Here is a 17604-nt window from a genome sequence, read left to right as displayed (position 1 = left end):
TTGTTTTTATTGTTGTAGTTATTATTGTTGTTGGTGTCGTCGTTGTTGGATAGGACAGAGAGAAATGGAGAGAAGAGGGGAATACAGAGAGGGGGAGAGAAAGATAGACACCTGCAGACCTGCTTCACCGCCTGTGAAGTGACAGATGGGGATCTGGGGGCTCGAACAGGGATCCTTAGGCCGGTCCTTGAGCTTTGCGCCACATGCGCTTAACCTGCTGCGCTACCGCCCAACTCCCTCTTTTTTTTTTTTTTAATTATCTTTTTATATTTATTTCCCTTTTGTTGCCCTTGTTTTTTACTGTTGTAGTTATTATTGTTGTTATTGATGTCATTGTTAGATAGGATAGAGAGAAATACAGAGAGGAGGGGAAGACAGAGAGGGGAAGAGAAAGACACCTGCAGACCTGCTTCACCGCCTGTGAAGCGACTCCCCTGCAGGTGGGGAGCCAGGGGCTAGAACCAGGATCCTTATGCCGGTCCTTGGCACTTTATGACACCTGCGTTTAACCCGCTGCGCTACCCCCCCCACTCCCTCTAGTCTTTCTTCATCTCTTACCCCTTCTTCCACTTCTCCAGATAAACCCACCAAACTTCAAGTTCAACTCTGGTGACACCTCTTTCTAGTGGGCTCTCTAGATGGTTCAGTTTCCTCCTTCTCCCTTCACTATCTGAGTCTCAGCCACAAGTTAGTACCATACAGCTCAGTACTCAGTACTGCTTTCAGACTGTTTCAGGGCATCAATGTTGTCTTCCCAAATAGAAGGTAAGTAAGTCCCCCTTTTTTTTTTTTTAAATAAAATTTAAAAAGTATTGACAAGACCATAGGATAAAAGTGGTGCAGTTCCCACTACTGGTAGTATCACATCCCCTCCCTTGAAAGCTTTCCTATTCTTTATTCCTCTGGGAACATGGACACAGGGTTATTATGGGGTACAGAAGGTAGAGGGTCTGGCTTCTTTATTTGCTTCTCCACTGGACCTGGGCATTGGCAGGTCAGTCCATACTATCAGCCTGTCTCTCTCTTCCCTTAGTGGGACTGGGCTCTGGAGAGGTGAGGCTCCAGGACACATTGGTAAGGTCATCTGCCCAAGGTAGTCGGGTTGGCATCATGGTAGCATCTGAAACTTGGTGGCTGAGAAAGAGTTAAGATATAAAGCAGAACAAATTGTTGAAAAATCAGGAGCCTAAAGGCAAGAAGATAGCAGATGAAATTTGAGGTCTCCACTTTGGAAAAAGCTAATAGGTTTATTTTAGGTATGTTCCAAAGGGCCCATGACTTTACTAGTTTTTGCCTGAGCATGACAGCTAACATGCAGGTGGACCAAACGTATTGTCTGGGGGAGATGGTGTCAGAGTTGGAAAAAGGACTAGAAAGTTGGATCAGGGAAGAGAGTAGCTCTCAAATATGGGGAAATTATGTAAATATTAATAACTATAAACCCCATCAATTTGATCTGGACCCATGTTCAGTGGTAGAGCCTGTGTAAACTCTGCATCCCTGTGGGTCTGAGCTCGTGTTATGTGGTCATAGCTAGGAACATTCTAGGCTGCACTCATTTCAGGACCCATCTTCTTCCAGTGGTAGAGTATGTTGGCCCAACCTCCCTTTAGAAAATGGGGCAGTCCCTACCATTGTTGATCCACATTGAGGGTAAGGTCCTGTAGGGGTCCACAAAGGAGTCCATTATGTTGTTGCTGCTGGAGATGACCGGTGACAGTGGAGAGAGGGATTTGTTAGAGGTCTTGTTAGCCACTTTCTGACTCCTAAAAATATTTTTTTTTAATTTTTTTTTTTTTATTTAAGAAAGGATTAATTAACAAAACCATAGGGTAGGAGGGGTACAACTCCACACAATTCCCACTGCCCAATCTCCATATCCCACCCCCTCCCCCGATAGCTTTCCCATTCTCTATCCCTCTGGGAGCATGGACCCAGGGTCATTGAGGGTTGCAGAAGGTAGAAGGTCTGGCTTCTGTAATTGCTTCCTCGCTGAACATGGGCATTGACTGGTTGGTCCATACTCCCAGTCTGCCTCTCTCTTTCCCTAGTAGGGTGGGTCTCTGGGGAAGCTGAGCTCCAGGACATATTGGTGGGGTCTTCAATCCAGGGAAGTCTGGCCGGCATCCTGATGACACCTGGGACCTGGTGACTGAAAAGAGAGTTAACATACAAAGCCAAACAAATTGTTGAGCAATCATGGACCCAAAGCTTGGAAAGTGGAGAGGAAGTATTAGGGAGGTACTCACTGCAAACTCTAGTGTACTTCTGCTTTCTTACTTTGGTGCCATACTCCAAACTCAGTCAATTTCTGCTTTGCGTTTCTACTTCTTTTTTTTTTTTTTTACATGCATAACATTTCCCAGATTCCCATTTAACAATACAAGCCCCACTATTTCATTCATCATTTTTCATGGACCTGTATTCTCCCCACCCACCCACCCACCCCAGAGTCTTTTACTTTGGTGTAATACTCCAATTCCATTTCAGGTTCGACTTGTGTTTTCTTTTCTAATCTTGTTTTTCAACTTCGGCCTGAGAGTGAGATCATCCCGTATTCATCCTTCTGTTTCTGACTTATTTCACTCAACATGATCCTAAAAATATTTTTAATCAGAACTCTTGTGGAGCATTCAGTGGCTCTTTTGATTATAACTTTTTCTAATCTATTCTTCCTAAATTCAGGTAGTAGCTTTAGCCCCTGATGAAGTGATACCTAAGAGTCTGAAAAACGAGAAGACTCTCTTTGTCAAACTCTCTTGGAATGAGAAGAAATTCACACCACTATCTCCTGAACTATTTGCAAAGCTGGATAATCTACAGGAATACCACAGTAAATGTCAGAAGTCTGTGGAAACCAAGACTAATGGCATAGAAAGCCCTTCCTGGACCACAACAGAGCATGTGGCTAAAAGGATTGAATCAAAACATTCTACCTCCAAATCCCGCCATGCTCCTACTCATGGAATAACCCCAAGGGCAAGGAAGAAGCTGGAGCTAGACAGTAAGTATAAACTGAGTTACTATAAACTGAGTTACTATAAACTGAGTTACTATAAACAATATGGAGGCTAAATGAATATGATCAAATACTAATTCATACTATAGTGTTGAATCAGTGCACCAGTGAATCAGATACTGGCTTATAACATGGAACTTACCAACTACATCCCTTTTCTATGTACTGTTTATCAGCATTGAGTATATTTGCATTGATGTACAGCCATCACCAAAATCTGAAACTGACACTCTTCAACTATTGGACAACTTCCTGTCCTCCACCCCAGTCCCTCCCTCATCCTCTGGCAACTACTTTCTGTCTCAAAATTTTGACACCTGTAGATAAATTACTTAACTGCAACAGCATTAGTCCTTTTCTGAAAGACTTAGGTTAGCTAGCATGATGTCATCAAGGCTTGCCCATGTTGTAGTAGTATGTGTCAAAATTTCCTTTCTTTTTCTCTGGCGGAAATTGAACCCAGGACCTCCATGCATGCAAAGCATGTGTTTGCTCTATTACTGAGCTATTTCACCAGTCTCACAAATTACCTTGTAAGGTTGAGTAATATACTTTTATGTGCATATTCCATGTTTTCTTTATTAACTCATCTGTTAACGGTCACTTGAGTTGCCGCCATCTTTTGACTGTTGTGACTGATGATGCTGTGAGCATCAATATGTTCAAAGTAAAAATAGCTGCTCAGTTCCCTGATTTTACATTCCCAGACACGGAGTTGTGGGATCATATGGTAATTGTATTTAAAATATCCTTTAAGAACCACCATGCTGTTTTCCATAAAAACATAGTTTTGCATAGTTTGATACTCCCACCACCATTGTCCAATGTTACAGTTTCTGCACAACTTCTCCAACAGTTGTCATTTTCTGTGCTTTTGATGGTAGCCGGCATAATATGTAGGAGCTGGTATGTCATGATCACTTTTTTTTTTTTTTGTATTTCCCTAATGATTAATGATATTGAGGCAACCCGAGTATTGCTCAGCTGTGACTTATGGTGGTGCTGGGGGTTGAACCTGGAACCTTTGGTGCCACAGGCATGAAAGTCTTTTTATGTAACCATTATGCTGTCTCTCCAGCTTCAGCCCTGTACTTTCTGACTAGTGGTAGAACTATGAAATATATCTTTAAATTCTTGAATTCATACTGGTTTTAGTAATCTGTACCACAAGGTTTTCCGACTCTTTCCCATATTCAAGTTGTAGCTCCCTTCTTCTGGGAGATCCCTGGTTTTCAGGAACAATCCTGAATTTAGTTATAGTTCTTTATAAAGATCTGAGTTCAAGCCCCCTGCCCCTATCTTCATGAGCTATGAATCAGTGCTGTACCTCCCTCCATATATATTCCCCAGGTGGCGCACCTGGCACACACTATATTCCCCTTCCCACGCAATCTCTTTTGTCCTATGAAATAAGAGAACACAGGAACAAAAGGAAAATATGGCTGCCAAGAGTGGTGGATTCGTTTGGCAAGCACTGAACCCTGGTGGCAATAAAATTTTTTTTTACTCCCTTTTGTTGCCCTTGTTATATTGTTGTAGTTATTATTGTTGTCGTCATTGTTGGATAGGACAGAGAGAAATGGAGAGAGGAGGGGAAGACGGGGGAGAGAAAGATAGACACCTGATAGACACCTGCAGACCTTCTTCACCGATTGTGAAGCGACTCCCCTGCAGATGGGGAGCCAGGGGCTCGAACAGGGATTCTTAAGCCAGTACTTGTGCTTTGCGCCACCTGCGCTTAACCTGCTGCACTACCGCCTGATTCCCGGCAATTAAAATTTTAAAAAATGATTCCTCTAAGAGAAGTTACTTAATTTTTCAATCTGATGAATTATTTAGTTGATAATATATTGTGAGGTCCTTTTTATTTGTTTAATTTTAGACTTTACTCACCTTTGATTTAATTTTTTAAAAATTCTATTTATTGGATAGAAACAGAAATTGAGTTGGATGGAGAAGATAGAAGGGAAGGGTGGGGGAGCCACCTGCAGTGCTGTCTCACCACTTAGGAGACTTCCCCTCTCCTCTCCAGAGGGAGACTGGGAACTTGAACCTGGATCCTTGCAGCACACTCCACTGAGTGCACCACCACAAGAGAAAAGAAAGGCAGAATGAGAGCATGATTCTGGCACAAGTAATACTAGGGATCAGACTTAGGACCCACTGCACCACCTCCTGAGCCACAGATTAAAAAAAAAAAAACATTTTATTCTTTTTTTCAGAGCGCTGCTCAGCTGGTGTGTGGTTGTGCTAGGGACTGATCCTGGGAGCTTCAGGCATGAAGGTCTTTGCATAACCATTGTGCTATATCCCCAACTATTGCTCCTAATTTAAGAATATTTTGTGTTAAGGGCAGGGTAGATAGCATAATGGTTATGCAAAGAGACTCATGCCTGAGGACCCAAAGTCCCAGATTCAGTCGCCCATACCACGATAAACTAAAGCTAAGCAGTGCTCTGGTAAAAGAAAAAAGAGAGAGAGAGGGAGAGAATATTCTGTGTTGTTTCGGGTGGTGATGAATAAAGCAACCATAAGCAGTACCAGGTGGCAAATGACTTTTCTGTCCTTACCTGTAACTGTTCCCCACACACAGCCATGTGCTGTGGTCAGAGTGAATTCTTTTTTGCTTAGTCTTTGTCAGTTATGTTGCCTTAGCACACACTGGTCTGCACTTTTGTTTGTTTAGATTTTATTAACGAGAAAGACAGACTCTGGCATCACTCTGGTATACATGCTGCTGGGATTGACCCCCTGGCCTCAGGCTTGACAGTCCAGTGCTTTATCCACTGCACCACCCCCTGGACCTTTTGTTCTCCTGTTTTCCCTCCCTTCCCTATTTAAATTCTCCTTAAATTTTCTCTTCCTTCCCCATTTATTTCACTGAAATTCTTTCAATGCATTGTCTAAAGCCTTACTTAAATGCTTTGGGATTATTGCTTTATGATAAAGTTTTATGTATATTGTCTCCCAGTTAGACTAGAATATCTTGTGGCTGAAAATCAGGATTGAGTTTCATTTAACTTTGTTTCTTCCCATCATATGACATGAACTTTGCTGTTCTAAGAGTTCAGTTGGTATCTATAAATGCATGACTAATGTTCTTGGTGCCTCTGGTCAGGTTGAAAGAAGCAAATCTAACTGATTTTGACTGAAACTCATCTTCTCTCCTCAGGAACTACCTTCCCTCTATTGGAAGATAGATAAAAATTTGGGTTAAAATTTTCGGCCAGGGCTAGGGAATCATTATAATGGTTCTGGAGACGACTTTCATGACTGAGGCACTGAAGTCCCAAGTTCAGTTCCCAGCACCACAAAAAGCCATAGCTGAACAGTACTCTGGAACTTCTCTCTGTTATCTCTTGATCATTAAAAAATAAAATATTGGGAGTCGGATAATAGCGCAGTGGGTTAAGCGCAGGTGGCGCAAGGACCGGTGTAAGGATCCTGGTTCAAGCCCCCAGCTCCCAACCTGCAGGGGAGTTACTTCACAAGTGGTGAAGCAGGTCTGCAGGTGTCTGTCTATCTTTCTCTCCCCCTCTTTCCATTTCTCTCTGTCCTATCCAACAATAACAGTAATAACTACAACAATAAAACAACAAGGGCAACAAAAGGGAATAAATAAATTTAAAAAAATATCTTAAAAAATAAAATATCAAAAGAAAAATTTAGGTCTTGGTGTTAATCAACTAGAACTTAATTTGTTCTACCAGAACATTACTCAGCTTTGGCTTATGGTAGTACAGGTTAATAAGCCTAGGACCTTGGAGCCTCAGGCATGATAGTGTGTTTTCGTAACCAGTATACTACCTCCCCTATCTCTAGGTTTTTTTCAAATGATGTTGAATGGGAGTTGAAGGCATGTGGTATCACTCCTGGTTGAAGCTACTCGTATGGTAGATTACTGAAGGAAAATCTTAATGAGCATCTATCCATAAGAGCTGACTTAACAGGAGTCGGGCAGTAGCGCACGTGGCGCGAATCTCTACTACCGGTGTTAGCATCCTGGTTTGAGCCCCCTGGCTTCCCACCTGCAGGGGAGTCGCTTCACAGGCAGTGAAGCAGGTCTGCAGGTGTCTGTCTTTCTCTCCTCCCCCTCCTCTCTCCATTTCTCTCTGTCCTAACGGTTGTAGTTATTACAACAATAAGAAAAAAAGAGCAACAAAAGGGAAAATAAATATAAAAAAACTTTTTAAAAAGCTGATTTAACAGTTAATGTCTAGTTCTAAGTAGGAAAATCATGTGTTGGTATTTAGGAGAAAGGAAAAAAGTGATTAGAACTATTTCGCTTGGCTTGCTTGTGGGTATTAGGTATGTGGATATAGATAGGTTGTGTCCTTGTATAACTTCAGTGGGTAAAGGTATTTATAAAGAGATTAGAGATGCCATAAAAAGCAGTTTGCTTATGAAATTAAGACTATGCAGATTATAATTTACTGAAAAGGAGAAAACCACCCACACTGACTTGACAGACAACTCTGACATCTGATGAGTTCCTGATTTGAGAGTAATTTTTGGCTGGAGGTACAATTCCAGTATACTCACACAAAGGAAGATGAGTGACAAAATTTATCACTTACAGAGTCTAGAAGCAATGAGGAAGGGTAAACAAAGTACAGTGAGCCAGGAAAAACACAAGCCTTAGTCCCAAATTATGAGCCACCATGAGGCAGAGGGCAGGTTTCCAGGTACCTGCTTTCAAGGTGGTTGGGGCTAACTCTGCGTGGTTATTTTGAAAGGTGCACTGGCAAGAGCAGAACATATACTTACATTGGGCATCCTAGCTGAAGTCCTTTTCTAAATGTCTTGGACTGTAGCAGGATTATCATACTGGAAAATACCTAGGCAGCAGCTCAGAAAAACTAGTTATTTTTCTTATCACGAGGTATGTGTAGTGCTGTTTATAAAATCAATCTATCTGTGGTGATTTCTCTTGGACTTAGGTTGCCCTAGGACACCCAACACTAGGAATTCCCATCAGACTTCACAGATTTCACTGGAGTCTCCAGGACGAACTAAACGGAAAGTGAACTGCTCTGAGGTGACTTCACCTTCTAAGAGATGTCAACCTGACGAACACCTGGCTTTGTCTCCACTTCCGAAAGACTCACAAAAACCTGGAGGCATTGAACACTCTTGTACGGAGGATGACAAGAATGCTTCATCTGAGTGTCACAGGGCTCTGAGAACTCGAGTTCCAGCTTTGACAGCTACAGACATTGTTAAGGAAACAACAATTACTCCTGTCAGGGGACAACAGAAATCCTCAGTGGTGCCTTCTGTGACTCTGACACCAGAAATCATCAAAAAGAGGTGACCAGGGACATTGCCCTGTCTCCCACAGAATTTATTTATTTGCAAGAGCACTGTTCAGTCCTGGTTTATGGGGGGGGGGGACCTGGGGGGGTGAACCTGGGAGCCTCAGGCATGAAAGTCTGTTTACATAGTCATTGTGCTATCTCCCGTGCTCCTGCCTCCCACAGAATAAATCAAGCTTATCATAGCTGATAAAGTTGTAGAAGTGAGATGCATATCTGTGTCACAGAATTACTGGGAGATTTTTTTCAGAATAAAGATTTCTGAGCGTTTTCTCAGGCATAATGAATTGATCAAGATATGGAACCAGAGACCAGCATATTTGAAATGCTTTCTTTTTTTTGTAAATTTGAGTCAAAGGTTTATTTGTGGGACCAGAGAAGGTGTGGGAGTGGCAGGGATAGATAGAATAATGGTTAATGATGGTTATACAAAGAGACTCTTATGCCTGAGGCTGCAAAGTCCCAGGAGCTGAGCAGTGCTCTAGTAAAAAAAGCTAAAATACAAATAAAATATTTAAAGAGAGAACTAGGACATCACTGTGGCTTATAGTGATGCCAGGGATCAGACTTAGGGCCTCATGCTTGAGAGTTCCAACATTTTATCCACTGAACTACCTCCTGGGCTGCCTTTTGGATGATTCTGATATATCTATAACTATCCGTTTAGACTTGGAGAAATAGAAAATTGACCAAAACCAACTTCTGATTTCAAGGTCTAGATTTTATTACTTGCTGTGACTCTTCATCACATTCTAAGTAATTTGTTAGTGTTTTATTTTTAAATACATAAATAAACAATAAAATAAACCATATTCAAGCATGTAGCATGAGAAGACAGTGGATTTAGAAAACCTACCATAAGCACCAGGCAATGTCTGTAAGTGATGGGGTGTACAAATGAGGTGGCATGCTTGGAAATTATACTTTGCAGTGTTCCTTGATCAGAAACTCCAGTACATGGCTCACAGTAGGTTTCTTCATAAGATGATTTATGTTAAATGTATAGCTACATGTTGATAATCTTGAGTCAGACTAGACAATAAACTCATATCTCAGAAACAAACAAAAAGACAAAGTGGAGGGTGGTGAGTCTGATTTAAATGGTAAACTTTAGAGAAACTTAAATCAACTAGTTGTCCCTAGGCAACAAAAGGCAACAAAAGGGAATAAATAAATAAATAAATATTTAAAAAAAAATTAAAAAAAAAAAAAAAAAAACCAAAAATGTACACTATGTACTTCTGCCTGCACTGAGCATATATAGAATTTTGCCACTATTTTCTAAAACAAGAGACAGTGGATTTACACTATACTAGATACTGGGGCCTGGAAGAGGCGAACCTGGCAGAATGCACATATTACCATGCACCCAGGTTCAAGGCTCTGGTTTCCACCTTAAATTTTTTTAATTTTTTTTTTAAATATTTATTTATTTATTTATTCCCTTTTGTTGCCCTTGTTGAATCAATCTGCTAGAGATTGATTCTAGAACCCCTCAGATATCTAAGTTCAAATGTACTTGTCACTGATGTAAAATGGTGTAGTATGGGCTTATAACTTATGCATTTTCCCATGTACTTCAGCTAATCTAAGTTACTTAAAATAACTAACACACACACAGAGACAAATTTAAGAGGAATCAGGGGGAGGGATAGAGAGCAAGAGGGGTGGTCTGGGTAGTGGTGGCACAGTGAATAGATAAAGCATTGGACTCTCAGGCATGAGGTCTTAGGTTCAATACCTGGCAGCACATGTACCAGAGTGATGTTTGGTAATTTCTCTCCTATCTTTCATATTAATAAATAAATAAAATCTTTTAAAGAGAGAGAGAGAGGTGGGGAAAGACACCTGTAGTACTGCTTCACCATGCCCCAAGTTTCCCCTTGCAGGTGGAGGTGGAAACCAGAGCCTTGAACCTGGGTGCATGGTAATATGTGCATTCTGCCAGGTTCGCCTCTTCCAGGCCCCAGTATCTAGTATAGTGTAAATCCACTGTCTCTTGTTTTAGAAAATAGTGGCAAAATTCTATATATGCTCAGTGCAGGCAGAACTACATAGTGTACATTTTTGGTTTTTTTTTTTTTTTTTAATTTTTTTTTTTAAATATTTATTTATTTATTTATTCCCTTTTGTTGCCCTTGTTGTTTTATTGTTGTAGCTATTATTGTTGTTGTCATTTTTGGATAGGACAGAGAGAAATGGAGAGAGGAGGGGAAGACAGAGAGGAGGAGAGAAAGATAGACACCTGCAGACCTGCTTCACCGCCCGTGAAGCCATCCTCCTACAGGTGGGGAGCCGGGGTTCGAACCGGGATCCTTATGCCGGTCCTTGTGCTTTGCGCCACCTGCGCTTAACCCGCTGCGCTACAGCCAGACTCCCCATAGTGTACATTTTTGTACGACAGCAGTTGAATCCAGGAATGCAGAACCCAGGGATATGTGTTGATTATCTAGGCTTTTTTTTTTTTTTTCAAGCCGAGTGTGATTAGGTTTTTCCAAAGTAATTATAAAAGCAATAGGAACTAGTTAGGCTACCTCACTGTCTTCTAGTGCTCAAACTGTTCGTGTAACCTTACTTTGTGTGATGTCTTGCAGGGAAACAAAAGAAACTGAAGCTCAGAATGATGCTACCCCTACTCCCCACCGCACCCACCGAAAGACTTCTCTCTTGACTTTGAGTCGGATTAGGCAACAGCTTAGGTATGACTGTTTCTTAGCTTGCAGAAAAACACTTAACCACGGCCATCTATGACACCTAATCGTATTTATTAAAGCCTCTTAAATTGTTTGTTATGTGCTAATCTTAAAATTGACCTTTTACCTTGTTCTGTATGAAATTGTGTTAGTTTCACATGGCTGTCATAGTTTCAAAGGAACAAGAAAACTGCGGTGGGCTTGGATGACCTGTAATCATACCCAGCAGGACTGTTCATGGGCACTGAAGAGCATAAACTTTGATTCTGACAGACTTGAACTGGAACTGAGTTTTCTCTTTTGTATATATAAGTTATAAAACTATCATAAGGGCTTATGAGCTAATATTACTAATTAATTAATATTACCCTTACTAGAATGTGTATAGAATGTGCCAAAGAGCACCAAAGTAAAAGTCTCTGGGGTGGGCTGAGGGGGGGAGCGTATAGGTCCTGGAAAAGGATGACAGAGGACCTAGTGGGGGTTGTATTGCTGTGTGGAAAACTGAGAAATGTTAAGCATGTACAAACTACTATATTCACTGTCAAATGTATAACATTAATCCCCGAATAAAGGGGGTTGGGAAGTGCCAAAGATAAAGAAACAAAAATTAAAAAAAAAAAAAAAAAAAAAGGCGCCAAACAAAATGGCCACACAGCCTTATTTTTTGATCATCAGAATGTGGTGCCTCTCATCTATGCTGGTCTGGTAAGGATCTTCTTGTTTAAACATCAAACAGTGAATATCAGATAATAATTTGCCTTATCATTTAGGTTTTTAGGTAATGCAAAAGATGACCAAAAAGAGCAAGATTTCCTGCCTACTGCAGAGATCTCAGACTCTGACAGTGAGGAGGAGGAGGCGTCGGTGTCCACACCACCCCTTCGTAGGAGGACTGCAAGTAGTGTGTCCAGGAATCTCCATTCTTCCTTAAAGTCGTCCTTGCAGACCCCTTCCAAAACACCGAAGAAAACTGTAAGGTTCTTTCAGGTTATTTTTCAGTGAAGCATTTTTTTTTTTTTAATATTTGATTTATTTTTAATGAAACAGATACAGAGAGAGACCAGAACACTGCTCAGTTCTGGCTTATGATTGTGCAAATTGTTTTCCGTGGGGCCAGAAAAGTGGCTTGTCCTTGCATGAGGCTTTGTGTGTGAAGCCCAGCACCATATGGAACTCTGTGGATGGAGGAATGGTGCTTTGGTCCCTCCCTCTCAAAATACATAATTAGAAAAGTTCTAGAGGGGGAGTCGTTGGATTAAGCGCACATGGTGCAAAGCTTAAGGACCAGCATAAGGGTCCCGGTTAGAGCCCCTAGCTCCCCACCTGCAGGGGAGTCGCTTCACAAGTGGTGAAGCGGGTCTGCAGGTGTCTTTCTCTCCCCCTGTCTTCCTCTTCTCTCTCCATTTCTCTCTGTCCTATCCAACAACTACAACAAGAAAACAACAAGGGCAACAAAAAGGGAATAAATTAAATATATAAAAAAAAAAAAACTTCTGGAGGGAATTCTGTGATACCACAAATGCACAAGGTCCTGTGGGGGGAAAAAATGTGTGATGGCTGGGTCACACAGTTACAGTGACTGGATTCTCAGTATGAGTCTGCTCCGTGCAAAGCTATTCCTAATAGCATATTTGTGGTGGGAAAAGCCTACGTGCATATTAGAACTAAAATCATTCCAACAGCCGGTACTTTGATTAGGTCAAGTTCAGAGTCTCATGAGTCAGATTTGTTCCAGATGTTGCTTTCCTTTCGTTTTTCCCTCTGAAATATGTTCTCTTTTTTAATTGCAGCGCAATCCTAGAACACCACGTCAGGCCACGCCCCAGATTCGCAGCCGAAACCTGGCTGCCCAGGAGCCAACCAATGTGCTGGAGGAGGCTCGGTTGAGGTAATGCCCTTTCCAAACAGGCAAAAATGGGCTCTGCCTTCGTTCGCATAAAGTGGAAGTATTTCTCAGTTACTTGTACATCTTAAAGATAGAGAGTAGGGTCCGGGGGCGCAGCTCATCAGTGGACCACATGCCTCCCACGCGTAAGGCGCTGAGTTTGATACACAGCACCTTGGGTGATGGACCAGTGCTTGGGTGTCTCTTTCTCTCTGTAAAGTGCGTGCCTGGGAGGTGGCTCGGCAGTGTTGCTCATGTGCTACAAAGCCCTGGGCTCGTTCCTCAGCACTGTATAAGAAGATAAAATTGAACATAAATATAAGATAGAGGGTAAAACGGATTCACTTTAGAAAGAAGAAACCTGGGAGCTGGGTGGAAGCGCAGGAGGTTAAGCGCAGGTGGCGCTTAAGGATCCCGGTTCGAGCCCCTGGCTCCCCACCTGCAGGGAAGTCGCTTCACAGGCGGTGAAGCAGGTCTGCAGATATCTTTCTCTCGTCCTGTCTTCCTCTCCTCTCTCCAGTTCTCTCTGTCCTATCCAACAACAATGACATCAGTAACAATAACTACAACAATAAAACAAGGGCAACAAAAGGGAATAAATAATAAAATATTTAAAAAAAAAGACAAGAAGAAACCCCTCAATTAGTACCTGGATGTGTCAACATGGGCAGTACCTGGAAGGAGTACCCTCTAGTGTATTGCCCTAATAATCTCAGAGATAGCAGATGATTAGTTGGACCGGGCGGTGGCGCAGTGGGTTAAGCACAGGTGGTGCAAAGCTCAAGGACCAGTAGAAGGATCCCAGTTCAAGCCCCTGGCTCCTCACCTAAAGGGAAGTCGCTTTATAGGCAGTGAAGCAGGTCTGCAGGTGTCTTATCTTTCTCTTCCCCTCTCTCCTATTTCTGTCCTATCCAACAACGACAACATTAGTAACAACAATAGTAACTACAATAAAAAACAAGGGCAACAAAAGGGAATAAATAAATAAATAAATAAATAGAAATTTGTTAAAAAAGAAAGAAATGCTTCTAATGCCCCACTTTCTTTCATTTATCACCAACTATAGGCTGCATGTTTCTGTTGTGCCTGAGTCTCTTCCCTGTCGGGAACAGGAATTTCAAGACATCTACAATTTTGTGGAAAGCAAACTCCTTGACCATACTGGAGGGTGAGTCATACTGAGGCATGCAGAATGTCTTAGCTATTTATAATAACCACCTCAGGTATTAAAATTCAGCCACAGTCTTTCCCCAGTGTCACGAGCACACACAAAATCATTGCTAAAACCTAAAGCTTCTGAAGTAGCTTTTGTCAAAATTATTTTATAGGAATAAAAATTCCTTTAGGGAAAAAAATGAAACTATATTTCTTTGGGTAGGCAGTTTTCACAAGCATTGTTGTGGAAATGATCGATTCAGCATAGGTAGTCCCTGCTCTGACCGCCTAAGAATGGTCCACCTTCCCATTTTGGGGAGCTCATCCTTCCGCACGTACCCCCCCCACACACACACACACACACTTAGAAGGAAACACTGGCACAGACCTAGTTCACAAGTCTTCCCTTCTGGCTCTAGGTGCATGTACATCTCAGGGGTCCCTGGGACAGGGAAAACTGCTACTGTACACGAGGTGATACACTGCCTGCAGCAGGCGGCCCAAACAAATGACGTACCTCCCTTTCAGTACATTGAGGTCAATGGAATGAAGCTGACAGAGCCCCACCAAGTTTATGTGCAAATATTGCAGGTAAGCAAAGCTTTCGGGGGCACCTTAGAATATACATTTTTGGAGTCAGGTGATGGCCACTTGGTAGAGTGAGTATACCATGTATAAGGACATGGGTTCTGCCCCTGATCCTTATCTGCAGGAAGGAAGCTTCATGAGTGGCTGCTTGGTGCTACAGAAATCTCTATCTATGACCCTTTACTTTAAAAGGAAAAATGTTTCCAGGAATAGTGGGGTCATATTATCTTAGAAAGTTTCTTTTTCTTTATTAGATAGAGACAGCCAGAAATTGAGAGGGTAGAGGAGGAGACAGAGAGGGAAAGAGAAAGAGAGATGCCTGCAGCCCTGCTCCACCACTTGCAAAGCTTCCCCTCTGCAAGTGGGGACTGGGGGGCTTGAACCCAGGTCCTTGAGCACTGTAACATGTGCGCTCAACCAGGTGCACCACCACCCGGTCCTTGAAAGTTGTAAATCTAGTTCTAAAGAATCATGTAATCCAGTCCCACTCATAGTGGAACTTAATAAACAAGGACAGAGATGGAAGACAGGGTGTAAAATGTGGACTGGGCTTGGCATATCATATGAAAGCAGAATGGGAGAGTGGAAGGCTCTTGGGATCCTGGTGCATGATGGTAGAAAAGGATCTAAGTTGGAGTTAAGAGTGTTTTCATAGACACCTCTAATGGGGAGAGGAGAAATGGTACCCACAACTCTGAGGCCAGCCTGTGGCTCCTTTGCATCTCAAACATCTACTCTTCTCTTCTTCCAGGAAATCCTCAGGAAAAAAAAAATAGCTTCCTCTACTTAAGTCTAGGAAAACCCTTATTTTACCATTTTTGTTTTCCCCACATTACAGAAGTTAACAGGCCAAAAGGCAACAGCTAACCATGCTGCAGAATTGCTGGCAAAGAGATTCCGTACCAGGGGGTCCTCTCAGGAAACCACTGTATTGCTCGTGGATGAGGTAAGGAGTTTCGCGTGGGAAAAACTAGAGCCATGGAGTGTTCCAGGAGCAAATACCGTGTGGGAGGAAAATCATGGCTCCTTTTTTCATTCGCCTGAGCCTGTTCTCTAGTGAGAGATGTCTCACGGTGTTGAGGGGGAGCGAACAGCTAACTGGGGCCACTTTCCTCCCGTAGAGTTCTAGACTGGTTCTTTTGTGATTCCATGTAGGAATCACGAGACAGTCATGTTTCAGGGAAATGGGCATTTATTGGGGAAAAGTAAGGACTGAAAAGAAGAAAGTATAAGCCACGTAGGATTGCAGACACCCGAGACACAGACACGCACATGCGCACAGACCCAAAGCTTCCTGGTCTTCCAAGTTTTATAACCCCTTCTGGGGAAGGGCAGGATCCTCAGGGGGAGATGCTTCAGCTTTGCCTTCAGGTGCTCACATCTGCCTCCATCTGCATGTTACATTATAGTCTTGGCAGTTGGGTAGGGAGGAAGTGCCGGGGCAGGATATATGGATACACTGGTGTTTCTGGCCCCTTCTCCCAGCTACCTGCAGGGTGCCAAGGGGAGGGGTGCTGCTTTCCGTAAGCTGACCTCCAGCAACACTGCGTATTCATTGATTTCCTTCCCGCTTAGTGGGATCTGGGAAACACCTAAAGCAATGTAACTAAAGTAACTGAAGCGATGATAGTGGGGGGTCCGGCCTGGTCTCTGGTTGTCCCTGCATCGTTTTCTACTTCCCCGACAGCTTGACCTTCTCTGGACTCAGAAACAAGACGTAATGTACAATCTCTTTGATTGGCCTACACACAAGGAGGCCCGACTTGTGGTCCTGACCATTGCCAACACCATGGACCTGCCAGAACGCATCATGATGAACCGGGTGTCAAGCCGACTGGTAGGTCCTAGGGCTGTTCTCAAACTGTTCTCACAGATTAGTAAGTTTGGCCAAAGAATGTGTGAACATAAGCGCGTAGAAAACGAAAATCAGCTGCTGGGTCAGTTTGGAAGCTGGCGGAGAATCCGACTTGCATAACTACGGATCCCGGTTCAGCCCCTGGTGCTACATATACTGGAGTGCTGCTGTGGGCCTCACCCGCTCGCTGAACTAAGATGATCGCGTGTGAAATTAAATGCTGTCTTTTTGGAAAAGTCATGGCCTATTTTGGCATAGAAAAGTACATCATAGGGGTTGGGTGGTAGCGCAGCAGGTTCAGTGCACATGGCACAATGAGCAAGGACCGGCATAAGGACCCCGGTTCGAGCCCCCGGTGGGGGGAATAGTTTTCTTTGACAAATAAAAAATAATGTGACAGGGAGTCAGGCGGTAGTGCGGCGGGTTAAGTGCATGCAAGGACTAGTGTAAGGATCCCTGTTTGAGCCCCCAGCTCCCCACCTGCAGGGGAGTCGCTTCATAGGCGGTGAAGCAGGTCTGCAGGTGTCTATCTCTCTCTCCCCTTCTCTGTCTTCCCCTCCTTTCTCCATTTCTCTCTCTCCTATCCAACAACAACGACATCAACAACAACAGTTATAACTACCACAATAAAAACAAGGGCAACAAAAGGGAAAATAAATAACTAAAAATAATAATTAAAAAAGTACATCACGGCATTTTAGACAACCCAATAATCAGACTGGGGAGATAGAGATAGCATAATGCTTATGCAGGGAGGGGAAAAAAAAAAACCTTTCATGCCTCAGGCTCCAAAGTCTCAAGTTCATTCCGTAGCACCACTACTATCAGTAAGAGCTAAGCAGTGTTCTGGTTAAAATAAGTAAATACATAATATATTTAAAAACTAAAATTAACGAGGAGAGATTTAATTTCTGAAATTCTTAGAATTTCTGTGTTGGAATTAAACGTGCCACCACTGCATGATTTTCTGTAAACATATCCCCATCTGTTGCTGCTTTGCACCTTAAATTGCACAGCGCAATTATTCTAATTTAAGCACCTTGCCAAGCACTGTGAATTGTGTCCATAGACAAAGGAGAGGTGCTCTCCAC

The 17604-nt window shown here is 42.6% G+C and overlaps 1 protein-coding gene across 2 annotated transcripts in view; it reads left to right on the top strand.

The window, feature by feature from the left end:
* ORC1 (origin recognition complex subunit 1) overlaps nucleotides 1–17604 on the top strand; it is a 35019-nt gene that overhangs the window by 11264 nt on the left and 6151 nt on the right. For both annotated transcript variants that reach the window (XM_060206211.1, XM_060206212.1), the window contains 9 exons: nucleotides 2690–3004; nucleotides 7960–8329; nucleotides 10929–11033; nucleotides 11801–12002; nucleotides 12821–12918; nucleotides 13982–14083; nucleotides 14490–14661; nucleotides 15497–15604; nucleotides 16346–16495. In XM_060206211.1, the coding sequence (XP_060062194.1) occupies nucleotides 2690–3004; nucleotides 7960–8329; nucleotides 10929–11033; nucleotides 11801–12002; nucleotides 12821–12918; nucleotides 13982–14083; nucleotides 14490–14661; nucleotides 15497–15604; nucleotides 16346–16495 (1622 nt within the window). The remainder of the gene's footprint in view (nucleotides 1–2689; nucleotides 3005–7959; nucleotides 8330–10928; nucleotides 11034–11800; nucleotides 12003–12820; nucleotides 12919–13981; nucleotides 14084–14489; nucleotides 14662–15496; nucleotides 15605–16345; nucleotides 16496–17604) is intronic.

The sequence above is a fragment of the Erinaceus europaeus genome, chromosome 13 (genome assembly GCF_950295315.1).
Source record: "Erinaceus europaeus chromosome 13, mEriEur2.1, whole genome shotgun sequence".
NCBI classification, from domain to species: Eukaryota; Metazoa; Chordata; class Mammalia; order Eulipotyphla; family Erinaceidae; genus Erinaceus; species Erinaceus europaeus.
The sequence above is the reverse complement of the archived record's forward strand: the minus strand, read 5'-3'. Positions and strand labels throughout refer to the sequence as shown.